At 39.0% G+C, this 27,020-nt stretch overlaps 1 protein-coding gene and 1 long non-coding RNA gene across 3 annotated transcripts in view; one reads left to right on the top strand and one right to left on the bottom strand.

Moving 5' to 3' along the window:
* The window catches only part of LOC113937830, a 29,289-nt gene extending 23,963 nt beyond the window's left edge, over nt 1–5,326 (bottom strand). The window contains exon 1 of the long non-coding RNA XR_003524732.1: nt 4,555–5,326. This is a non-coding gene — a long non-coding RNA (uncharacterized LOC113937830). The remainder of the gene's footprint in view (nt 1–4,554) is intronic.
* Nucleotides 5,327–5,500: 174 nt separating this feature from the next.
* Nucleotides 5,501–27,020, top strand: part of UGP2 (UDP-glucose pyrophosphorylase 2) — a 70,545-nt gene continuing 49,025 nt past the window's right edge. Inside the window, exons 1-3 of one of the 2 annotated variants that reach the window (XM_027622696.1) lie at nt 5,501–5,720; nt 22,276–22,403; nt 23,238–23,345. In XM_027622696.1, coding sequence (XP_027478497.1) covers nt 22,290–22,403; nt 23,238–23,345 — 222 coding nt within the window. In that variant the 5' untranslated portion in view covers nt 5,501–5,720; nt 22,276–22,289. Of the gene's footprint in view, nt 5,721–6,369; nt 6,693–22,275; nt 22,404–23,237; nt 23,346–27,020 lie in introns of those variants that run through there. The other variant, XM_027622695.1, reaches the window with a different exon arrangement.

Below are 27,020 nucleotides of genomic sequence, written 5' to 3'. Positions count from 1 at the left end.
GGCCTTGAATCATGTTGCCTTTTCTCCACCTGCCTCTATCATCAAATCACTTTTTTCTTCTGTCTTCAAATCTCTGCCTATGTTTTATTATTTTTTATTTTACTTAATTTCTTATGTAATCTCCACCTCCAACCTAGGGCTCAAACTCACGACCCCAAGATCAAGAGCCACATGCTCTACTGACGGAGTTGGCCAGGGGCCCCTTTCTCCCTACATTTTATAAGGACACTGGTGATTACATTTAGGGCCCAACCAAATAATCCAGGGTAATCTCTCCATCTGAAAATCTTTAATTCAGTCACACTTTTGAAGTCCCTGTTACCATACAGGGTGACATTCACAGATCCCAGGGGGTAAGAACTGGTTATCTTTGAGGACCATTATTCATCCTACCACAGTGCCTATCAAGACTTTGAAGAGATTATAATTTGAAAGTCTTGATCAGAAACTATGTGTACTTTTTCAAGCATAAAACCTGACTCTAAAGGTTATGTTCATGCAGGCAAGTTCAAATTTCTCATTCAAAAATTTGAAAAGATTTTATCTCAGAGTTTTATACAGGTTCATTATCTAATAATTCCCCTATTACTTTGCATTTATTTTTTATTTTCATGCTTTTATTATTTAAAAAGCAATTAACTTATCACCAAGTCCAAAATGATGCCCACAAATTCCCTCTAGGTTATCTCAGGATGCCACACAAATATCATTTTCTCTCTGTGCTGTGATGAGGAAAAGGCTGGGAAATATAGCTCTACTAAGTTTAGGAAATTAATACAAAAGAGAAAACAAGGCCAGGGTTTTAAGTGAGCAAAGTCTATATCTGTTATAATAAGAAGTCAAACACATACTGCCTAAAATCCAGGAACCAAAAAAAAAAAAAAATGGCACTATAAACATTTAGAAATAACTATCAGGTATATAGAACTGTCAAGAAAAATGGTTGCCTCTGGCATGCAAAGATGGAGTAAAGAGAGGTAGGGCAGAAGAGTACTGCTATTCATTACGAGCATTTTGGTACTGGTCAGATTTTTTTTAAAGATGTGTATCCTTATTGGAATTTTTTTAAAAAGTTCAATTAAAAATGGTACCAAAACTTAACATTAATATACCACATTTTTTCTGTGGTCTTTTCTCTAAATGAAATGACATTCCTCTTCCTTTCCACTCTAGAGAGGGAAAAACACTGTTACTTTTTATTCCCTAATCATATTACCCATTTAATGACATACAATTACCCAATTATTTAGGCCTTGTCCAAAGAACAGTCCTGAGGATCTTCTCTTTAATACTTAGAGTGGTGGGTGTGAAATGCTCAAAATAAATTCCCCGAGACTAAGGGAACAGAAGTTCTTTATCCTTTCCTTCCCAGTGGTGGCACTGGCAGGAAATTTAATAAGCTAGACCAGAGGCAGAGATGTTTGGAAAACCATCAAAAGACATTTGATGGAATGCACAACAGGGAATCTTTAATATGGTTGAAAGAGAAAGAAAAAATAGGATTAAACTGAATACTTTTCTATTTCACAGCTCTTCTCTATGAGGATTTCAAAGTCAATAAGTAGCCTCATCATCTATACATATATCACCACAGAAAAACAGAATATTTATCTTATGAATTTAGAAGCGATGTATTATTTTTTAGTGAGTCTTTTATATTTCTGAATTATGATTACATAATGATCTATGTTTATTAAAAAACCTGAGAGAATATAGGTTTTTTTCTTTTATGGCTACCTACTATTAAAGGAAATGACTCTTCTGCCTCTATCATCAGGGGGGAGATGTGGAGATGCAGTTTGGCACATGAGTGAGATACAACAATTTCATGGGCGTCATCATTTCTCACCAACACTCTCCTCTGGGCAACATGCAGAACATAGTAGGAACAACATAGTAGGGACTTACCCTCTATGCAACTTTCAAAGGAGAATCCAGAAGGGAATTATTGATAAATGAGAACAAGATAATGCATGTTGCAGTTAAACTGCATTCTTCTGAACCTGGTGACTTTTAAACTACTTAGAAGATTTATCAACTCTTAATTATCTGTAATGCGAGACAACACTTTTTTAAAGCATCTTAGTTATTTGAAATAATTGCTACTGTTGTGATATAAAAGTTAAATAACCTGCAAATGTAATTTAAAAATCATACTATGAATAAATAGGATATGTCATAATTTAAATTCACAACTTGTTTCAACAAACTTCCTTATTCATTAACAACAGGGTGTTGGCAACAGGAAAGAATGAAGTCTTTCACTTCCTCAAGTAATTGGAAACACCACTCATTTTTTTAGACTACTCATTCATTCGTAGTAGTTTGTCTCACAGATATTATTTGATATCTTTTTCCAGTTAACACTGTTTGGTTACCTTTCAACTAAAAAATGCCCTATTGTTAGATCTAGGCAGTAACTGGCAAATTCCTAACAGTGGCCCCTTTTCTCTTTTTCATGTGGGTGGCCTAGGATTTAGATAGGTACAGATGGGAGCCAATATTGAATGTGCACAACAGTCTAGTGTATAACTGCTGCCTGGTTTCTTGGCTAAACACTCAGGGCAGGACATAGAAATTTTTATGTCTCTGACATGTTCTCTAAAATTGCCTTGCTTTATTTTCTTGTGTGTAGGGGATGGAAGTAAGATAGACAAACACACACACACACACACACACACACACACACACACACACACACACACTCCTGGTCTGTACACTTATTTCATACTTTAGCAATTTCTAAACCACCTCTTACTGGATAATGCTCACGTTGGGAGTTAGCAAAACTTACTGTAAAGTCATCAGGGCATTGCATTTGCTGCTATTATTCTTACACTTTGGCCCAAGTTCACATTCTAGGTAGAAGTAACTAAAACTTAAAAATTCTTTACCTCTAAATAGAAATTAAATTTTAAGAAACCTCTTTTTTCTTAAGATTTTATTTATTTATTTATTTGAGAGAAAGAGAGAGTACAAGAGAAACATGAACAGGGGTGGGGTTGGGGCAGAGGGAGAGGGAGAGGTAGAAGCAGACTCCCTGCTGAGCAGGAAGCCTGATACAGGGCTTGATCCTGGGACTCCAGGATCATGACCTGAGCCAAAGGCAAGCACTTAACTGACTGAGCCACCCAGGTGCCCCTTAAATTTTAAAATCTTATTTATTGGTGGCACTAAACTGGTCATTCAGTATACACTTCCTGAATGCTTGCTATGTACCAGGCACTGTGCCAAGCACTAAATCTAAAAAGCCATCTCATTCCAAATTACCCCTGCATACACAGTCCTTCCCAGGACTCTATCTTCATCCTCCTTTAGAATGTCCCAAGTTTCTACAAAGGTTTGCTTAATCTATAAATCTATCTCTCCATGTTACAGATTTCTAATGATAGATATATCAACATTACTTGAAGGGAAATTCCACAGTAGTGTATCATGAAAAAAAGGATTAAATACGCATACACACACACATACACCAGTGGTCCACTGCCATGATCTTCCTTTCCTATCCCCACGTCGTTATCTGACAAATGAGGTTATTTCTAGAGGAAGTGGGAGGCTCTTTTACAAAATATTTGGGAGCTCGAAATGTAAGTTTATTTTATTTTTTTAAAGATTTTATTTATTTATTTATGAGAGACAGAGAGAGAGCGAGAGAGGCAGAGGGAGAAGCAGGCTCCCCAAGAAGTAAGGAGCCCAATGCGGGACCCAATCCCAGGACCCCGGGATCATGACCTGAGTCGAAGGCAGATGCTTAACCATCTGAGCCACCCAGGTGCCCCGAAACTTAATCGCTGTATAAGGAAATTCCATTTTACAGAGCACTATTTGAAAATAATACTTGGGAATATAGCTTCTAGAGTGCTACTTCTCTAAGAGCTAGTCTCTGGGCGATTATGGACTTAATCGTTGAAGACAGGTAGTTCCTTTTTGGAGATTTCTTGAGGCAGCAAATGTACAACGTCCTTTGGTACTACATCTCAATATTTAATCACTCATAAATCAAGATGTCATTCTTAGGTATTACCAAATGCTCTTGCTGCAATTAAAACTCACTTCCTCTCTCTTAACCTTCTATAAAGGTAGAAAATAACAGATCATCCTACTTACAAAAAAACCTTGTATAAATTAAAGACTCTTCATTGCCCTTTATCTTTTGCAGGCTAAGCAACCTATGGGGCCCAATGTTTTGGTGGCATCTTATTTTGGTATTAATATTGATTGATAAATACTATTTAGTGCTGCTATAATTTCTCTACATCACACAAAGGAGGCGGAGATTCTGATTAAGACTGTGTCTCCAAGTGCTGTTATTAAAATGTAGATATCTGGGTTTTAGACATTTCTTTGGTTTTATTTGGGGAAATCAGTTTTATAGCTGAGGTCAATCTTTTTCGATTTCACATAAGAAATATATTACCAAGGACTGTTGCTCTCTAGCATGACAAATCACTGGCCTTTTCGGTGTTATCTAATAACATTTCCATATGAATATGTGGCACCAAATAATTAAAGTTTGTTTAGAGATGAATCATTAAAAAATTCTCACTTTACCTTGGTTGATTAGTGTTGTCCAAAGCCTCAAACTCCTAGAATTACTTGGTTTATTGGAGGCCCCTAAGAGAGCGCTGACAATTCATCTGTCCTGACGCAGGCTGACTGAGTCATGAAGGGAAGTCTGAGATACACCCATTGAGTCTTACAGGTGTTGGCAGTATCAGATGTGATTTAGCGGGCGCTGGGCTGGCCCACTCGCCGTTCCGGTTCCCACGCCACTGCCAATGTTCTTTTCACATCCTCCTTCCTTGTGGACATCAAGAATATTAAAGGTAAGCATCTCGAGGGGTAACATTCATTTCCACTTTGATCAGAAAAGTAAACGCCTATCACAGCAGAAATCTCTGCAGGAATAGGTACTGGGGTGTGGTGGTTCTAGTGGCGGAGCCTTCACTTGGCACTTTTTTCGACGCCCTAAGTCCCTCCTTCTGTTTGTGGGCCCCACACATCCCACTGCTTAGTCCTTGACGCACCTTCACCCTCCCTAGACCAGGAGTAGTGAGTATAGTTTGTATCTACTGAGAAGGGCCTGGGCTCGCTCAGGTAGTTGCCCTGGGGCGTTCTGGCTCTATCGGCCGCTTAGATATCTATCTTCAATCCCTGGTAAACCGAAACATTTTAATGGACTACAAAAATAACCACTCGTGCTTCAGGTTCTCTCCCTTGCTGAAGTATCTGCAGAAGGCTAGAAATTTTACTGGTCCCCGTCGCGGTAGACGCGGCTCCCACAAGCTGATCCCAGGGTCCCGCTCAGCGCCCACCTCCGCGGGGCTCCCTCGGGCCACAGACGCCCCGCCCCCTGCCACCTACGCGAGTCTCATTGGTCAGGCCCTGCGTCCGCCTCGGCTCCTGACTGGTAGTTGTTCCTGTCCGTATGAGCTGCGGGGACATTTCCGCATTGAGCAGGGCTGCTCCAAATGGAGGGGGAGGGGAGGTGTTTGGGAGGAAGTGGGGGCTTGGGGTGTCAGAAGCCGGCAGCCAGGTGGGCGCAGGGGGTCAGCAGCTGGGCTGTGACCGCTGGCGAGGAGTTCAAGTTGTGCATGTGTGAGGGGAGAAGGGGAGAGAGAAGGGTGCCTCAGAGGTGACATTCTCTCAGCCTGCGATCCTTCTTCCCGGGGCGCCATAAACGCCCCCAATTTCCCAGCTGCTAAGAGAAGCGGAAGGTGGGTCTAGGTGGCGGTTTGGAGAGGCGGGGACGGGCTTCCCAAGACCCCTCAGGCGGGTGTTTTCCTCTGGAAGATGTGTAAAGCTCCTCTCCGCGACCCGCCGCGTGGCCCGGGAGGGCGAATTTGGGGTTCGGGGCCCTCCCGCACACCTGTCATCGGGCTCGGGGCGGCATGCAGTTTCTCCCCTCGCAGATGGACCCTTAGTGTTTGCTGCGGGGGAGGGGCGATGTGGCCTTCGGCCCCTCCCGAGAACAAGCCGCGGCAGAATTTCGCCACTCGCTGCTGGAAGGGGGCGAGCTGGAGGCTCCGGCCCGCGGGCGAGCGCGCGGAATTCTTGCCACCTCCTAGTTCCGGGGTGTTTATTGGGCTGGTAAAAATGGTTGCGTTGCCCCTCTTTGCGGCCTCACCCGCCTCCCAGACCGTGCTTGGGCGCTGGCAGCTGTTGACCGGGGTTTCCCGGGGAACTGGCCCGAGGCTGGACGGCAGTGAGGGGGAGGGGGGGGGGGGCCGGGTGCGGCTGGCCAGTGTCTGCTGCGGTCCAGCCCAGGAGGGCGTGGGGACCCGGGGGGCGGTGAAATAGCCGTTGTAGATCCTCCTCTTTCATTGATGAAATTTAAGTTCGTGTGATTTTACCTTTTCCGGGAGTCTCCAGTTGGCCCGGGTTTGTGTTAGGAGCGCAGTGTAGATAGGAGTTCCAAGCGGACTCACACTAAGTTCCTGTCTTTTTGGAAGTGGAGGAGGTTTTCCTGTTTGTTGGTTTTTTTGTTTTGTTTTTTTGAGGCAGTTTTAATAGCTTTGAATAAATACTCCCTTAAGTGACTAAATATAGGAAGGGGAGAAAGAACACGTCGGTTGTTAAAGCAGGGGAGGAAGACAGAAGACCTGCCCTATAGCGTGGCTCCTCTAGAAATTAATATATACACATCAGAGTATTTTAATAAATCCCTAAAATGTCGAGATATGTACAAGGTAAGACACCCCCCCTTTTTTTTTCCTCCGGGGTTGCTTCAGTCGGGAGGTGGGTGGTTTGGAAGTGGAAATGTTCACTTGAGACGCTATTTGCGATACCCATTTCCTTAAATTGACATTTGAGCTGCTTTGAGCTGCTGGGTTGGCATTTTGGACACGTATAATTTATAGCCCTGTGTTCTGCTGGGTTTAGTTCTGCCTCCCTGAAATCAGGTCAGTAGCACTCTGGCTCGCTAGGATAGTGGCTGTAAATGATAAAACAGGATTTTGCCTGCTGATTAACCCCTGTTCTCTTTTCCTGGTGGAAGTCAAGGTAACCAAGTGTGCGCGAACGGAAAGGGAAACTGGGAGGGCTGAGGGAAGGTAGGTGGGTTTTGCCAGGACTGTTGGGGAAGCTTTAGTGTTCTCTGCTTCTGCTCCGTTTGTGTGTACGTGGTTGGAGTCTCAGATTCAGTTATTGCGAAACCGGGAGTAGCCTGTAGAAACTGGAGGTCATTTCAGCAAGAGAAATGACTTTGCTGCATTGCTGTTTATTTTTTCCTTCTTTGAAATCTGGAAAGATTATTAAGGTTTCTTTGAAACTTGAAAATTGCCCTCTAAATTTTACATGTCTATTAAAAAAGGGTTAGCGAATGCCTCTGAACTGAGTTAAGCATTAACATCGCTTGTATGTCTGTGTGTGTTGGTTATACACACTGAAATTGGTCTACCTTAAATCTGTCACTCAATAGTTTTTAGCATAGGATTTGCCTTCTTGTATGCAAGTAAACTCTTCTCTTGAAGACCCGAGTGTAAAGGCTTCAGCTATCTTGCTGAACACACAGCTAGTGAAAGTTCACAACCACTTAATGTGTCTCTCAACAGATGTACTTAAAAAAAGAAAAGGTCAGTTATGGCCATTATTTGATCTTAGGAATAAAAATGCCCTAGTAAGTTTTATATAATTTTATTAACTCTTCTTTGAGTTTTGTATAATAGATTAAGAGTATTTGTCTGCCTGTCTTATTATAGAAACAGATGGGACACTTACGCCTGCCTCCTTTAGCACTACGCTCAGAAATGTCACTTGTCATTAGACTTTCAAATTCATGTTATAACTTAACATGTGGTGAGAAAGACTTTTTATATTCTGATTGAAAAAATGTCTTAGTCAAGAATGGAAAAGCGAGGTAACAATTTGCTGGTTTTGTAACAGCAACAAAATTAGCAGAAAGCTGCTTTTGGCAAGAATATGCTAGGGAAAAATGGACAAGTCACCTCTTTAAAAGTTAAGACTATTACACTTCAGGTGTTCCTTGTAGTTATGCATTAGAACAGCTTGCATAGGTGGTGTGTGTTGACTGATTTCACAGCCTTTGCTGTTAATGACTGTCTTCAGGAGATTCAAAATCCACGTGGCAATACCTAAGAGTTGCTATGTATATCCCTTTCCCTTGCCATCTACTTTTTAAAAAAATAAGCTTTTTATCTTGGAATGCTTTAAGGTTTATAGAAAAGTTCCACATTTGTCAAAACTAAGACATTATCATAGGTACATTACTATTAACTGAAGTGTTATTCATGCTACTGTTCCATGATTGAATCCAACATTGCATTTAGTTGCCATTCACTTTTACTTTAAATGGTAGTTTTCCTTTTAAATTAGCAGTTTTGCACAAAAAGATGATACCCCTCCCCTCCAAATTTAACATGATTGTGTTCCTGTTTGTCATTGTTTACATTTTGTGCTTCAGGTGTAAGCCCTCTGTATGTTTAATTAACTCTGCTGCTGTTACAAATGATAAACCTAATTGGCTAATTCAGCTGTCTCCACAGATCAGTTTTCAAGTGTAAGGTTTGGGACTTTTGTTTTGGAATTTTTTTGTACCAGATCAAATTGTTTAATCTTTGCTATATCACTTACTTATATTTCTACTCATTGACACTTAGCTCATGCCATTGAAGAAAGATTGAACAAATAATTAGGCCTCTAACTGTTTTCACATGTCTCATTTAAGCTTCACAAACCCCTAAGAGGTAGATTTTTACACCTTACAGCTGAGGAAATTTAAGTAGCTTGCCCAAAGTTCACAGCTGGTAAGCATTGAAATTCATATATAAATGTGTCTAAAACCCTTGTTGTTTCTAATACCTTTCGTTGCTTCTCACATTAAAAACTTATCCAAATGGCTTGTTTCTCCAGCTAGACTGTCAATTCCCTGTGGGTAAAGATAATATTATATCTCTGGGGGAAATACAGTGTCTTGAAATGGTGGATGCTCCAAAAGAATTTGTCATGGATGACAAATGAGAAACTCAGCATTTTCCATGTTTTATTTAGTAAGTTAGCCTACATTTTTATTTTCAGCTGTAGTTTTTTTTATAACACCACTTAGATTACATAAATGTTATAAAGATAGAAGCATTTGGATTTAGGTTTGAATCCTGCTAACAGGTGATCTTAGATAATAACTTTTCTGAACCTCAGTTTCTACTTATATAAATATTGGGTACTAATACTTTGCCACAGGGTTATTGAGAAGCTGAAATGAGGTGAATTATATGAGTGTCCTAGTCACATATTAGATGGCCAGTGAGTTTTGCTTTTCTTTCTTAAAATGATGGTGGCCATACAGATAGCATTGCCACCATAAATATAACCACATGTCGTCAACAGAAGTAAATAGAAACAAGGCAGGTATGACCGTTTTTTATTTTCCTATTCTAAGTTTAGTGTTTAATCCCCCAGCACTTGGGAGTTGATATATTTAAAAAAAAAAAAAGTGCAGGGGTAGGAGGGGGGAAGCTTGAATGGTGATATGAATACATAATTGGTGACAGTTTTCCTTTCAGTCCAGTCAACAAAACAATTTTTGACTGCTTACAGTGTGCAATACACTGTATTGAGATTTCATGGGCATCTCTTATAGTGGGCACTTGAAATTCAGAACATCTAGGTATTATACCTGTGTGTTGTGTGCATGTGTTTTTGATTGCCTGGACAAGATTTGGGGTTGCTATACTTGGCTTGAATCTCTTCTCCCAAAGCTAGGCATCTCCGTTCTCAAGCACTGGGACCAATAATTCATTCGGTAGAAATGTTCAATTAATAAAAATGCTTAGTGTTGATAGGAGCACTCTCAGTATATATTCCTTGGCCAAACGAAGGTTTAACTTTCTTTGGGCATCTCCCAAGTCTGTGTTCCTCAGGCACTTAAATATCTTTCTTACAGGAAGACTCTTCTTTCCTGGATCTAGGATATAATTGCCTAGCCGTTGTATTCTGCCCTCAGGTCACCTTCTGGCTGCACCTGTGAAATTACTTTCCATTTGCTAGTTTTCTCCACTCCAGGGGTTGTTGCAGGGCCCCCAATTCTAAATAAATGTGAGTGCTAGCTGAGTGAGAAGGGACTCCCTGTCACAGTTGGAGGTACTAGGGTCTTCAGCTGATGTGACTTTGCCAGGTTTATCAATGGGTACCATTTGGGATTTTGCTTTTTAAAAGTTCTGAGAGCTATGGGATAATCTCTCTCCACATGATTTGAAATTTATAAATGGTGCGGGAAATGTTGTCATCTAGCCAGCTAGGATCATGTTATGTGCTTATACTGTGATAGTAGAGGGACTTTTTTTGAACTGCTTTTACTAGGCCATCATCCATTTAAATTATATAAAAATGTCCCTTAATATTCTTAAGTTGAGGTACTTTCTTAAATTTCAGGGGAAGACATTTGAGTATCTCTCTGTGTCACTTAAAAAATATTTGAGGCCCATCGACTTTCCCATTTGTTGGAATTCTCTTTTTATGACCTTTTTTTTTTTTTTTTTTTGTGATTCCTGCTTGGTAGATGGCAGCTAGCCAAGGAGGATTAGCTGAGCTAATTTTAACTGGAGGGGTCTCAGATGAATATAGGGATGAGATGCATTCTGGGGCCTGGTTGTGGAGGTTGGGCCTTGGCCTGCTTCTTCTCAAATCCTCAAACTAAATTTAGCTTTTTGCTGATTATTTAGATGACTAGGATGCTTTTAGCCCAGGGGGATTGTGACATGGTCTTCAGACAGTAGTAGAGGGGGCAAAGCAATGACTAAAGTACACTCCTCATTTTCTAAAGATATGGCTTAGGATTTATTATATTCCTAGAGGGAGGGGGACTTAGTTAAATTAGAATCACAGTTATAAATGGAAAATTAAAAGAAATAGAAAAGAATAGTTGAGCTGATGAAAACTTTGTTTTCCACCATGGACTTTGTAATCTCTATGGTTAAATTGCCTTTGTTCTTGATAACTGGGTGTTTCTTCTAGTAAGATGGATGATTTTCATTTGTGAAAGCCTACTAAGAAAAGAAATTGATAGGGAACATTAGAGAAATAAGAAATCTTAACTGGTATACTTCTTGGAAGTGCCATTTTAATATTCTGAAGATAAATTGAAAAATAACTTTACGAGGAAATTACTCTAAAATGTTTGAACAGTAGGTGTTTTCTTGTGATACTGCTACACAGAGACCTTTCTCTGTGTATGTTATTTTTTTTCATAGAAAATTGTAATTATGAATTGTAACTTTAAAATAGTGGGATACTTAATTTGTGTAAGGAACATTAGTTGTCCTAATAACAAAAATGTTCTAGGTAAAAGAATAATGTACTGTGTTTTCTATTTTCCACCAAATCGTATTTGGTACTTTTATGTGTAAGTGCGGGTACTAGGAGTTCTCAGAAAGTCGGATACATCCATTATTGAAAAGTTAATATTTGAAAGTCAAACTAGCTCTGGATTATCTGTAAAAAAATGAATAATTAAGAGTTGACTCTACTAAGTTTCCATAATGGGATTTCTCTTGATATCCAGAATTTATGCCAATGGAGAAAAATCCCAGCATTATTAGAATAAAATTTGGGAGAGATCCTCTGAAGGTTTGGGACTTGGTGAATGAGGAAGTATGATTCACTTTACCATCATTTTGATTGCTTGGAATCTCTTTAGAAGCTTGACTTTTTCTAAAGACTTGTGTCCTTTTGACACAGCTTATGTTTTCTTTTCTAAACTATCATATTTTGAACTTGGCATAATAGTGTTTGCATTGTGGACGTCTTCATCTTGGGTAACTTGATAGATTGTTCCAGGCACAATGACAATTAATTGAAGCCATATGTCTTAGGCTTCTAAAATTCTTCTACCAGGCATGCATTTTTCTATTAATAACTTTTAAATTCTTTGAAAGTTGGCTTGCCAAGCTATCAAAAGAAAATTAAACTTTATGTGTTTGATAGGGCTTAAGTGTGAGAAAGGATAATACTCCATTTGAAAGCTGTTTCCCAGTTATTGGTGATGCAGACGTCTCTTTTAGTTCATTGCAAAATAATTGTTTAGGGCTCAATTTCTGCCTCTGCCAAAAGTCCCATTGTTTATTTTTCTCAGTTACTGCCAAAAGAAATCGATTGTGCCCCCAAACCATTTTGACAATTAAGGATTGTTTTTGAGAACCAAGGAGAAATTGGCTATGTTGTCTTAGTTAACTTACATAAACAACAAAATGTTTTGTTTTCCAAAACATTTCAAGATACTTGTTAATTTTTCCTATGCAAATCAAGAGAGTTCCGTGTTTCTCTGTGATTTCACTTGTATCTTTTAAAAAAGAATTATTCAGTGTATTCATGTACATGAAATAGTCATATTGTGCTTAGTCCACTGTTTAATAGTCACCAAAGTATAAAAAATACTACTCTAGGGGATATTCCCTTTAACAATAACTCCATTGCTCCTTGGCCACAAAGGTCTGCAGACAAGTTGTTTGGAGTTTGCTTTCCTCTGGTTGCTGCTCTGGCGAAGGCTGATGTGATGTTTAAACCCTGCCTAGAATTTTAAAACTTCGAAAGAGTGCAGGAAAATGGAATAACACAGTTCTGTGCACTGTTTTAGGTTCATTTATGCCAGTGATAAAATGCTTAGCCTTGGTAATAAAATATTTAGAGCATGCATAAAAACTTTCTTCGATTTTTTTCATTGCCCAGCAAACAAACAGTATAGAGGGAAAAGGTGAAGAGCGTAAAAGGATGCTTATTCTGGTATGTAGTTTTAATCTCACCTAATAACATCACATGTAGACATAGTTGGGTTTTTGCATGTTTTCATTCAGGCATACTCCTGGAGGTGACAAACCATGTAAAAGCACTATAACCAAGAAGGGGGAGACCTTCCTTCAGGAAGGAGAAGCAGGGCACCAGGGTTTGGATTCCAGCTTGGCACTGCTATGGTGTCCATAAGCAAGTCAGCATCTCTGGGGTGCTGTTTCGTCTCAAAGATAAGAGAATAGGACTCACTGACCTTAAAGCTTTTCCAAGCTTAGAATTCTAGTTTTATCTAAATGTACATATATCAAATTACAGGGCAAGCCTGCCAAATAATTTTTTGTGCTTGATGATGATGAGTTGTATCTCTTTTTCTTCCTCTCAACAAATGAGTGTTCTAGGCCCCTTGGCATGCCTTCTTATATCTGTTAAACTTTAATCCAAGGTAGTATTATTTAACCAGTTGACACATCTCTTCTGAAAAGTTTTCCAGAAGTGATACTTTTTTTTCCCTTAAGATTTTAAGAGCTACTCTGTTGTATGAGAGCAGAATTAATCTTAATTATTAATGAGAAATCTGGTTTATGTGTAAATTCTAACAGTTAAAAACAGTTAAGTTAATTTAGAGGTCATTTTGTCTAGGTTGGCTATCAGTTTGAAATTTGACAACATATCTGATAATTGACTGATAGATCAGCCTCTTCTTAAGAAGCCTTGGGGACTTCCAAGGGCTCAAGACACAGTCCATATTTTGCTTAAACCTGCTTCCCCATGACCATAATTCCTGGCTCTTGAATACTTTCTGTTTGGCCTTATCAGATCCTACCTTCACTAGACTGGACTCTACCCACTTAATGCATTTCCACCACATAGCAGTATCATAATAGGCTCTTATTTATTTAATAAACATTACTTGAATATTTGCTGTGTTTCAAGCTCTGTGTTAGGCAGTGGGAATATAACTTGGGCAAAATAGACACAGTCCTACAGAGATTATAACTTGGGAAAGAAAGACATTTAATAAACTTTAAAAAGCATGATGTTATAAAGGAGAGATAGAAGAATCATGTGAGCAACCATGCTTAGTTTAGAAAGAGATCCAGGAGGATATTATGTTTTAACTGAATTCTGATGAATGATATATATTAGTGGCTGCTTGAGCCACTAATATGAAAATATAAGTCTTGATCTGTTATTTACATATTATCAGGTGTCTGCACTGTGTCAGGTGCTGAGGTAGGTGTTGGAAAAAATTTTTTCATGTCTAGCACCTTTGAAGTGTTGCATACAGACATCTAAGCAAAGAGTTAAATTTTAGGGGCTGTTTGATATAGTATAGAGGCAGGAATGGTTAAAACCCTCACATTAAAGGAGTTGTGATAGAAAGGAAGGCCTCGTTGCATGTTCAGAAGCTACCACCTAGAACATAGAACATGACCCCCAAAATAGCAGAAGCTACTCAGAATCGCAGAGTTTGAGCCTTTGGGGGCTGAGGTATTGAGCCTGGGATGATTTCTCATGATTTTGGAATTCATGCTGGGCCACTAATTTCTAATTTTTTCCTCTTCATTTCTGCCTGCCCTGCTCTAAATATGTTGAATGACACTTGAGATGTGTGTTTTGGAACAATTTTATAATAATTAAGATGCTTTTAATTTCATGGAACAGAAAAGTACAAACACTGTTGGCTTAAAAAACAGAAGTGGGCTGTTCCAGAGTTGGCTAATTGAGTGTAAAGACTGCATCAGTCTTTCCTTCCTTCTCCTCTGCTTTCTAAAGCCTGTTTTTCTCATTCTTAGGTTAGCTTCCCTTAAGCTCCCCAATGGCAGAAGAAACTGGAGGTGAGGGATGGGTACATATGTCCAGGGGTGGAAAAGATACTGTTTCTTTCCATGTGTCTCTTTTTTCAGTGAGGAGCACCTTTCTCCTAAGTCCTTTGGCAAACTATGCCCTCCGTGGCTCACTGGTCAGAATCATATTATGTTTCATGCTTAAACCAATCTCTGGGAAGACTTTAGACCAATCTGGGCCTGGTGCCATCTCTGAAGCACATGGCCTTGGGGCAGACAATAGGTGACAGAATAGCATTGTGTATGGAGATGAACGATGTGCATGGCTCCTACAAATGTATTAAGTGGAGTATAATCTATATCAGAGCTACTCAAAGCAATACAGGTAGCATTCACTTATTAGAAATGCATATTCCCCCCACACCAGCCCTACCTCCAGAGTCAGAATTCTGGGAGCTTGCCCAGGAATCTATGTTTTAACAAACCAAACCCTCCAGGTGATTTGTATGCACACTGAAGTTTTAGAAACACTATTGAGATACCACAAATGAACTAAGAAATTACAACCTTTAGGCATTCTTCTCTAGCACTTTCAGTAACTTTGGCTACTCAAAAAGTTATTTCAACTTGTTTTTTAAGACAGGTCTGGCTAAGGAATTTGTATTTGTTTCTCATCAAATGCAAATCCCATCAATGAAGAAAAGAAGTGATGTGATTGGGGTTGCAGTTTAGGGAGACCAGTCCATTCTGCTTGGTACCACCAGATTAGAGTGACATATGGGCAGACTGGTTAGAAAGCTGTTGTCATCATGACCAGGAGAGTGAAAATGAGAGGGAAATTAAAGTAGCAGCAGTGGGAATGAAAAGCAATGAATGGAGTTGTGGCAATTGAAGTATATAGTATTGGACTGATGTTATATGAGGGGAAAGAAGGGAAGAATCCAACTGTGCTGAGGTTTGTAGGTCATCTAGCACTGACTAGGAGAATGTTCATATCATGGGGAGCGGGGAGGTACGTGTATTTGGTTTAGATGATTTGGACATGTTGAGTTTAAGGTACCCAACCTGAGTATACAGATAGAAAAAGTCCAGAAGGCTGTAGGGAATGTGAGTCTGGAGCTCAGAAAAAAAGATAAGGATGTGAGGCACATATTTGGGAGTTACCAATAATGAGACTGGTTAAGGTCATAATTGAGGGGAAGAGTGGTCTGGGGATAGAATCTTGGGAAACTCAGGGAGTAGGAGAAGAAAGAGCCAGTTACAGAAATTGAGGCCCGGTCACAGAGGTAGGAAAAGAATGTAGAGTAATATTAGGTAATGGAATCCAAAGAAGAAAAGCTTTTCTAGGAGGAATATTCACAGATAACTGAGTTTAAGGACTGCAGTGAGAACCCAAAAGAGGATAGTTAGCTTTAATTGGTCATAAATCTAGTCAGTATATGTCCTCAACTTTATCCGTGGATATTTCCAGTTACCAGTACATTCTTAAGAGTTTTAAACTTACAGTAGTCCCCCCTTATCCGCCGTTTACTTCCCTCAACTGAAGTCTAGAAGCAGATGATCCTCCTCCTGACATACTGTCAGAAGGTCAATACAGGCATACCCAAGAGATATTTCAGGTTTAGTTCTGGACCACAGCAGTAAAGCAAATATTGCAATAAAGTAAGAGTCAAATGAGTTTTTTTGGTACATTTGAATGTTATGTTTATACTGTACTGTAGTCTATTAAGTGTGCATTATGTCTAAAAAATGTATATACCTTAATTAAAAATATTTTATTGCTAAAAAATGCAACCATCATCTGCACTTTCAGCGAGTCATAATCACCTGTTACAGATCACCATAACAAAGATAACAATAATGAAAAAGTTTGAAATATTGCAAGAGTAATAAAATGTGACACAGAGACACAAGTGAGCAAATGCCATTGGAAAAAAGGTGCTGAGAGACTTGCTCAGTGCAGGGTTACCACAGACCTTCAGTTTGTAAAAAAAAAAAAAAAGGGGGGCAATATCTGCAAAGTGCAATAAAACGAGGCACGCCTGCAATAGCCTAACGCTATGTCACAATGCCTATATCGTTTACTTCACTTCCTCTCATCATGTAGGCATTTTATCTTCTCACAGTCACAAGAAGGCTGCATACAGTACAATATTCTGAGACCACATTCATATAGTACATTACAATTATCCTGTTTTATTATTGTTAATCTCTTAGTATGCCTAATTTATAAATTAAACTTTATCATAGCTATGTATGTATAGGAAAAAATAGTATATTTGGGGTTTGGTACTATCTGCGGTTTCAGACCTTCCATTGGGAGTCTTGGAACACATCCCTTGCGGATGAGTGGGGACTCTACCATACTTGGCTCACAAGTCATTTCCTGGTTTAAGATTAAGTGAGCTCTCTAATACTCTGACTTTGGGTTCCTCTCAATGTGGTTTCCACAGGAAGGTTGGGACTGATAGATCTAATGAGTGGTGGTGGGGAGGTGGGCTGGGGAGAGCTCCTAACCTCTGTTGCTCTTGGTATTCTTTCTGTAGTCTTTCCATGGCCTGTGCATTGTGAAGCCAGCTGTGGGCCGCCTGGGTGGCTCAGTCATTAAGCGGCTGCCTTTGGCTCAGGTCATGATCCCAGGGTGCTGGGATCGAGCCCCGCGTCAGGCTCCCCGCTCAGCGGGGAGCCTGCTTCTCCCTGTCCCTCTGCCTGCTGCTTCCCCTGCTTGTGCTTTCTCTCTCTCTGTCAAATAAATAAATCTTAAAAAAGAAAAAGAATGTGAAGTTGTTTTGTTTGTGCCTATCGGGATGTCAGGGAAAGGTATTATGTATACCTCTTAGTTGATGAAATGAAATACCTGAATTAAATGAAGACCATCACTTGTTAGATTGTCTCCTACCTCTTGATTCTATTGCTTTCCTCTTCCTTGTTTTCCTTTCTTTCTTTTTTTTTGTGGCTCCAGCTGGATAGGGGAAAGTCCATGATGTTGAAATTTTAGTTCTTGTGAACAAGGAAGAATTAGGAAATTGATGTGGCAGAAAAACTTCTAAAAAAAAAAAAGTTACTGCCTGTTCTATCCCAAATTGACTAAGTTATAATTAAGTCAACCAGGACAATTCTAGTAAGCCCATTTGGAAGGGAGTTTCCTGTCTGTTCCATTGGGTATAAGAAGACATTCTGATAGAAATGCTTTTGGAGTGTTATTTTTGGATTTTGTGCCAAGGATTAAAGAGAGTCAGACTAGGAGGAAAAAATGAGCAGGGTATTTCCACCTCACTGTGGTGGGATGGCATTCAGATAAATTTGGCTTTGCTTCTGAGCTCCAGCATTTGCTGGTTCTGTGACCTTGGATAACTCATTTAACTATTTCAGCCTTAATTTCCTCTTTAAAATGTTGAGGGTAGATAAAATGCTCCCTTTCATCTCTAAAAATGTTTTGAGTTATGGCCAAGGTAATGAAATGTCTTTTTTTTTAAAAAATTTGTAGCTGTTCTTTTATTTTTCATTTTTACTTATTTATTTTTTTGAGAGAGTGTGTGTGCACACAAGCGGGGTTTGGGGGGGGGGCGGCAGAGAGAGGTAGAGAATCCTAAGCAGTCTCCATGCCCAGCGCGGAGCTGGACACGGGGCTCTGTCTCACGAGCCTGAGATCATGACCTGAGCCGAAACCAAGAGTTGGTTGCTTAATCGACTAAGCCACCCAGGCGCCCCATTAATGAAATGTTTGATTCCTAATCCACTCTCTGTTCAAAGTTGAGGATGAGCAATTCTCAGTTGCTAGGAACTGAGAAGGGATAAAACATTTTGGGAGGTTAGTAATCTTGCATTATTCACGGAGTTCTTTAATTGACCTTCCATTAGCAACACAACTGTCATTGTCAGAAGTGCAACCTGAGAATGTAAGTCCAAGAAAGCTTTTAAGGTCTGTACTTCCTTTCCTACCAGAAATTCCAGGCCTTTATTAGAAATTCAGGATGAATAAGGAGGTCACTGCTAAGGGAAATGGTTTCTAGCTCTGTGCCTCACAGTCTGTGTCAGGTGTTTAAGATAGACACCCTTCTTGATTAAGCATAAGTTGTTATTGCATATGCTTTAATCCTTAAAAGCCCTTTTTTATTCTTTAGTCCTTAAAAAACAAAACTTCATAGTAGCACTGCCCAGAGGACAGGGAAGGAAACAGCAGTGGAATAGGGTGGAAGAGGTGATAGGCTCTTTATAATGTTCTTTATTGTATTAGCTGTTCATACCTGTAGAGTGGCTGGAAGGAATACAAGTTGTTCTGTGTTTGCATTTGGTACTATATCAAAGGAATGGGAAGAATAAAGGTTAGGGATATTTGTTACAACTTGAGTTTGAATCTGTGTCTGGGTTTTTTTTTTTTTTTGAATCTATATCCTAAGGTTGAACCTCCTGCAGCTGGCAAATACCACATGTAGCATTAAATGTGTCTTTCAGCCAGCCTTTCTTAGCTTGGCTTGATAGGGAGGATTGTGAGATGGGTTTTGTGTGTTTTGACCTTAAATCATGTAGAATGATAGGCAGTTCTGCAGAGGAAGTCTCTAAAGCTTGGGGGTTTTTTTTGTTCGATTTTTGTTTTTGTTGTTTTACTGTTCTCATGTAGACAAATCTCAAACAGCTACTACAGTTATCTTTAAACTTTGCAGTTACATTTCTTGTTATCTCATCTTGGCGTTTGCCCAGAATGTAAATTAAATGTTCCCATCACTAATTTTTAGGAATGTGACTGAGAATGCTGGCTTTCAAGATCTAACTTCAACAAGGCAGCAAGTGTGTAGATGTCTTTGAGTCCAACAAAAACTTTTTAAAAAAATCATCATAAAGTTCCTGATCCATTTTAATCCATCTGTGATACAGAATCAAAAAATTCGTGTGTTCCTTAATTTAGAAGTTTTATATTTAGTAAATTTTTCTTCTAAATTATTTCTTAAATACGGGCGTTGGCTTAAAGATTGTGGGAGAGATATCCCAGGTATACAGGGTGGGGGGGTTCTTAAACTGTGACAAATTTTAAATTAAAATTAAGTCAGCCAAGGGATGAACCTTTGTAGTTGATGTCACATTAATTCTAGAATGTTCTGCAGGAGTGTTTTAATTACCTGTCATAGTTATGCAGATATGCTCATCCATTGTTACGAATTTTTACAAATGATAAGTTGCTTACTAGTGGAAACATACATTTAGGTTGTTTATGGAACACAGAGGTGTGTTTCTTAGCTCAAAGAAGTTATTTATGGACCTGTTTGGGTCACTTAAAAGTTTTACTGGGGTCATAAACTTATTTGTGTTGTGGTTTATGCCTATAAAAAGAACACAGTTAGACAATGGCTATTTTAGGATTAGATTGTGTGCTCTCACCAAATTTCCTTTTCTTTTTTCCCTCTTAGATTTCAGTATGACAGAAAATGGACTTAAAAAGGTTTTTGAAGAGTGATGTTAAATATCTCATTTGTTAACATTTTTAGGTATTTGGGAGAAGGATAAGCTGTCTACATTAAATAAATTGCTTTAAGAATTACATAATTTACTAATTTCTGTTCTCACAAGTATCTTAAAAATACTATGTTGGCTTTAACTCTGTCTGTATAAGTATAAATGTTTTCTTCTGCCCAGATAACAAATAAAAGAATTTATGGTGGGGGCGCCTGGGTGGCTCAGTCAGTTAAGTGTGGGACTCTGGATTTCCGCTCAGGTCATGATCTCAGGGTCCTGGGATTGAGCCCCAAGTTGGGCTCCGTGCTCAGCACAGAATCTTCTTGAGATTCTCCCTCTCCCTCCCCCTCTATCTAACCCTTCCCCTGCTCTCACCTCTAAAATAAATCTTTTCAAAAAAAAATTTATGGTATGTGGGAGGGAGTATTTTTAGTTTTATTGGAATATGATTCTGGGGGCGCCTGGGTGGCTCAGTCAGTTAAATGTCTGCCTTTGGCTCAGGTCATGACCCCAGAGTCTTGGGATCAAGCCCGGCATCGAGCTCCCTGCTCCACGGGAAGCCTGCTTCTCCCTCTCCCACTCCCCCTGCTTGTGTTCCCTCTCTCACTATGTCTCTCTGTCAAATAAATAAATAAAAATCTTAATTTAGCAGAATCTTTTTTTTTTAAGATTTGTAGGACTAGTTATCAAACAAAATGTTTGAACGTAAGCTTCAAAACTACATTTATAAAATAAGTTTGAGTTAGGTATTGAAAAAGGGTAAGGTGAACAATAGTCTGGTTATCCCTTATTTTATAATAGGCAAGATAATTACTATCTAGATAAGCATGTAAAACAACCTGTGTTCGCCAGTGGAATATTATGCAGCCATCAAAAGGAATGAGATCTTGCCATTTGCAATGACGTGGATGGAACTGGAGGGTGTTATGCTTAGTGAAATAAGTCAATCAGAGAAAGACATGTATCATATGACCTCACTGATATGAGGAATTCTTAATCTCAGGAACAAACTGAGTGTTACTGGAGTGGTTGGGGGTGGGAGGGATGGGGTGGCTGGGTGATAGACATTGGGGAGGGTATGCGCTACGGTGAGCGCTGTGAATTGTGCAAGACTGTTGAATCACAGATCTGTACTTCTGAAACAAATAACGCAACATATTTTAAGAAAAAAGAAAAAGAAGAAGATAGCAGGAGAGGAAGAATGAAGGGGAGTAAGTCAGAGGGGGAGACGAACCAGGAGAGATGATGGACTCTGAAAAACAAACTGAGGGTTCTAGAGGGGAGGAGGGCAGGGGGATGGGTTAGCCTGGTGATGGGTATTAAAGAGGGCACATTCTGCACGGAGTACTGGGTGTTATGAACAAACAATGAATCATGGAACACTACACCAAAACAAATGATGTAATATATGGTGATTAACATAACAATAAAAATTAAAAAAAAAAAAAAAACCTGTGTTCGCATTTTTTTCCCAAGGTACGTAGGCCTGGGATGTTTTCTTTTTCTATATTTTTCTATTTTGTTTTCATCTATCAGGCATTTCTGTCACCTTTAGTGAGTCACCTTTAGTGAAATCCATCTATCAGATGCCCAGCTATGCCAAAAGCCGTGATAGTCTTGTCTGACACAGATAAGCCTGAAAAGTCTTGGCTGAAATTGAGGACAAGAAGGGGGGAAGCAGCTCTGTGTCCTTTTAAGTGAAAATTTTGATGCCAGAGACATAGAGGCACCTGGGAATTGCCAGTATCTCTCGGGTTTTTCTTTAGTAAGGGATGTGAAATTGGAGTGGCTTCCCTTCTAAAATGGAAAGAATTCCTTAATGTTTTCATCTGGCCTGGAGGGGAAGGGGTTTTTTGCTTCTGTGAAGTTGCTAAACCCCTTCGGTTCTCTTATCAGGCAGTAGTTCCATAAGGGAGTGTTCTGTAAAATATACCCTTATTAACATTATTCCAATTGTTCTCATTTTTCTGCAGCTTTGATGGCTAAGAGGGAAACATTAGTGGACATGGAACTATGTGCACAAGTGAGGATTAATCCTTTTATCCCCACATGCTCCTTCTTCCCAAAAGTGTTTTAGTGTTTCAGATATACTAGTAAATCATACAGGTGTACTAAATTTGAGGCCATATGGTTATATACTCCTAATTAGTTGACACTACTGAAATCCAAGAGGATGATGAGACCATAGGATTGAGTCCTTTTCATTTGCTGGTGCACTAGAAATAAATCAGTTATAGCTTACCAGCTGTGTGAACGGCTGTCTGATTTTTCTTTTGGTGGTTTTGTTTTTAAGATCTTAGCAAAGCCATGTCTCAAGATGGCGCTTCTCAGTTTCAAGAAGTCATTCGACAAGAGCTAGAATTATCTGTGAAGAAGGAACTAGAAAAAATACTTACCACAGCACCATCACATGAGTTTGAGGTAAGGATTCTACAATGTTTTTTTGCTTCCATCCATCTACATACTGAATTGCTATTGCTGCTGTTGATCATCTAGCCTGAAATAAGCACGAAATATAAGAGCAATAAAAAAAAATTCGGATTGCTTAACAATTAAGGATTTTCAGCATTTGCCCATTGTTAAACCATGGTCCTTCCTTTTTTAATTCTAGGAAGTTTCTAAAGTCTAAAAGAATCAGAACAAAATTTTATTTGTTCTGTGTTCTAATATCATTGGGTAGAAAAATGGATACCAGTATTCAGTTAGAATTGTGAGAAGTTTATCAACCATATAGCCTGCTGCATGTCTTTTTCCAGAGGGCCAGTTCTAATAGAACCATGCTACTTTGTCCGCTATCATAGAGGTTTCCCAGCATAGACAGGTATTTTTACTTTTCCGCTTATAAATCAATAGATCATCCTTTTCATTTTCAAATTTGTATTTAATGTTTTGAGTTTAGCTGTGTCTTGTGCATTTTTCTTCAGATAAAGATTAATTTTCATTAAAAGAGGTAGAGAAAGATATTAGTGAATAAATGTAGAGAACTAATTGAAATTCCCATGGACCTAATGATGTTCAGTTTACATGATACTGGTGCAAGATTTGGAGGATTATTTGCTCATATTTAAGTGTGGTTCCTATTAGCTTTTCTTCGTGTTTACTTTTAAGTTGGGGATATAGAAAAGTCTCTGTTCTGCTTCATGTCCTAACAGTATAGGAATTTCATTGAAAGGTGTTTTAAATGTATAATATATATCTATATTTATTAAATAGTAAGCATTCTGCTAGTTGTAACAAGAACTTCTATTTTCATAGCACACTAAAAAAGACCTTGATGGATTTCGGAAGCTATTTCATAGATTTCTGCAAGAAAAGGGACCTTCTGTGGATTGGGGAAAAATCCAGAGACCTCCAGAAGATTCGGTAAGTTTTAGATAAGATGTAGGAAAATTTAAGGTAATTTAAAACCTGGGTTTAAATTTGGGAGTGAGGTATTGTGGGTAAGAACCATCACTTGAGACATAGACAGGAATTGCTTTGCATTCTCTTCCCTCATGCCAAAACTACAGATAGCCTACTGCCTTCCCTTCTGTTAGTCTCATCTTTTCAGTCCTGCAGAGGACATATGAAAGTCTTATCACCCTATAACGCTACCTCATAACTTTTTTTTCTTAGAGATTTTATTATTTGAGAGAGAGAACAAGCAGGGGGAGGGGCAGAGGGAGAAGCAGACTCGCCCCTGAGAGGGAGCCCGATGTGGGGCTCAATCCCTGGACCCTGAGATCATGACCCAAGCTGAAGGCAGATGCTTAACTGACTGAGCCACCCAGGCGCCCCATCACTACCTCATAACTTAACATCCCTGAATATGAGGTAATTCTCTTGCAAAGTACCAATCACAGAGTAAGATCTTCATTTATGTTCTTTTCTCCCTTCTCTCTCCCAAACCATCTGATTTCTCATAACCTTTAGTGTCTTGTACAGATGCCAAGTCACCTACTTAAAGCTCTCCTCATGCTTTGAAACCATCTTTATAGCCCCATTTCCCCTGCCTGCTTTTCACATGTTGTATTTCCTGGCTTCTAGACTTCTGTGTATGTCATTTCCTTGGAATACTTTGGTCTCCTCACCTATCAAAATCCTGCTCATTCTTTGAGGCTCAGTCCAAATGCCTCCATCTCTGTCATCGACCCCTAGCATAAAGTTGCTCTGAAGAAGGGTAGTGCAGTAGTATTAGAGGTACAAATCCTAGTTTGACTACTTACGAGTTTTATGTAAAATGAGAATAATACCAAGTGACTTATGTACTATACAGGGTTGTTATGAGGCTTTATTAAGTATATGTGGAAACATGTTAAACCATGAAGCATTTTTCAGATACTAGTGGTTATTTCGACCATAATGTGGCACTTAGCTGGCTTGAGTAGTAGTTGATTGTATGCATATGTTGTTGTCTTACTAGACCTTGAAGCCAGGGAACCCTGTGTCCTGAGCGAATGTTTGTTGAATGGATGATCTAAATGCAGTTATTGTCTAGGGAATAGGTTTTGTTAACATAGTGACCTTTCTTCCCTGTCCTATTTGACATCTGGTGCTTTGTAGCACTTTTCATTGTAGGTAGAAGAGACTTGGTAGAGTGGAGCAATTGTTTGTAGATAGTTTATCTCTTAAATGTCTACAATCTTAGGAAATCTAATATTGGTTTTAAAACAGTGCTGTTTAGAGCAGGGGTTTGGCAGAATACTGCCTGAAGGCTACTACACTGTGTTTGTAAAGTTTTATTGGAACATAACTGCACACATTCATTTATATACCATTTATTGTGGCTTAAGCTAATGGAGTCCCTCGCATTTTTTCCTGAGAAAATCTTAAATACAGTTCGTGGTTAGGAGTACTTTTATTTCCAGTATGTGGAAAGTGCTTTTTAGTTCTTAAATTCGTTAAAATTATGAAATACATGCTCATTGTAAAAAAACAAAAACAAAAAAAAGTAAAGAAACAAGCTAAAAAAAAATAAATAAAAATCCCACCTAAGCATTCACCTTGAGGAGTTTCTCATTGTTTATGTTGAAGGTAAAATTCTACTTGCCTATAATGCTTGCCAGTTACTGTGTGTGTGTGTGTGTGTGTGTGTAAAAGGTCTACTATTTTGGTCTTTGATTCCTTGGCGTGTGTGTGTGTGTGTAAAAGGTCTACTATTTTGGTCTTTGATTCCTTGGCCTTAGTGAATGAATTATGATTGATTTTTTTTTTCTGATTTTAAGTGTAGAATTAATAATATTTTCTCCTGAAAGAGTAGTAAGAGAAAAGGAACTATTTGTTGTTTTGTTTTGTTTTGAGAAAAGGAACTATTTGTAAATTCAGATTTTTAAAAATGTTTGGGAATAGGCCTAAAATTATAACAAAAATTTAGGCAAATTTATTTCTCTTCTCTTAATTAACTATAATTTTTTCCTAGGAATTTATTCCTCATTGAAGTAACTTCATTTTTGTAATTAATGATGAACCTGGTGTAAAGGTGTGGTTAATTCTCGCTTGCATACCTGGACTTTTTTGTTTTTTTTTCCTACACAAACTTAACCATTTGATGATAGTGCCTACCTTGAAGGAAGGCACACAGATTTGTTACTTTCAGTATATTTTAACGTTCAAGATTCTGCTTTGCCAGTGAGAAATCTACCTTTATTTATTTTGAGAGAAGATTGTGATATAAAGAAGGGTTTCTTGGAATAGGGATTGCAGGGTGAGGAAGGAAGGGAGGGAGGGAACAGAACCACCTAGGGATTTTTCCAGTTCAGTACCACCATCTCCAACAAGGTTCCGACAAACACTTTCAAGAGACTGTGTGCCTGTAGTGAGCCATAGTAACTGATAGGAATGCAGAGTTGATACAGAAAAAGAATAAGTAAATAGAATTCTGGATGTAATTTGATTTTGTGAAGTCTTTTTTCTGTTTATAAAAGTGTAAGTCTTCATTAAAAATTTTGAAACCTAGGTTTTAAGCATCTTTAAAAAAATATGTTTATAATCCCATATGTCCTTAATGTTGAAGTCTTCAGAGTTCAGAGGCAAAAGATAAGTTTGCTCTTGTATGTTCTGAGCTTCTTGAGGGCACAGATGTTACACTCTGTATGTTAACAACTTTTGCAAATAGTTCTGAGAATACAGATCATGGGACAATGTTGTTCACCTTGCTTCCCTACATTCTTCCAGCTCGCTTTCTCCCTATCCCCTTCCCTACAGATTTTCTGTCTCTTGTCATAGAGATTATACAGCGATCAGTTTTCCTCTCAAAGCATAATTTTCTTTAGTACACACAGGTTGTTGGTTTTGTTTTGTTTTTTAAGTATTTTATTGGGATGCCTGGGTGGCTCAGTCGTTAAGCATCTGCCTTCAGCTCAGGTCATGATCCCAGGGTCCTGGGATCGAGCCCCACACTGGGCTCCCTGCTCAGAGGGACGCCTGCTTCTCCCTCTCCCACTCCCCCTGCTTGTGTTCCCTCTCTCACTGTTGTCTGTCAAATAAATAAATAAAAATCTTAAAATAAAAATATTTATTTGAGAGAGTACCAGGAGAGTGAGAGGGAGAAGCAGACTCCCTGTTGAGCAGGGAGCCCGACATGGGGCTAGATCCCATGACCCTGAGATCATGAGCTGAGCCAAAGGCAAACACTTAACCAAATAAGCCACTCAGGTGCCCCTGTACACATAGTTTTTTGTTTTTTAAATGCAGGTGGTACTTTAGCCTCCTAACTAAAAAGAAGTTATTATGGGAGAATAGTTATTTAGAGTAATATTTCTCATGTCAGCCTTGCATCAAAGCTGTGCTCATAAACACTGTCATAATAGAGTATCTCTGTTTTTTTTTTATAGGAGTTGGCAAATACCAGTTGGCCATCTTGTTTTATAAATAAAGTTTTATTGGAACACAGCCTGTAGCTACTGTCCTGTGACAATGGCAGAATTGAATAGTTGAAATTGAGACCATGTGGCTTACATAACCTCTAACATATTTCCTTCCTGGCCCTTTATGGAAAAATGTTGCTGACCCCATCTTAGTATACTTATTTTCAAAAGTTCTTCAGTGGAAAACTTTTGC

The sequence above is a fragment of the Zalophus californianus genome, chromosome 8 (assembly GCF_009762305.2).
Source record: "Zalophus californianus isolate mZalCal1 chromosome 8, mZalCal1.pri.v2, whole genome shotgun sequence".
NCBI lineage: Eukaryota > Metazoa > Chordata > Mammalia > Carnivora > Otariidae > Zalophus > Zalophus californianus.
Note: the sequence above shows the minus strand (reverse complement) of the source record. Positions and strands in the feature narration are given on the sequence as shown.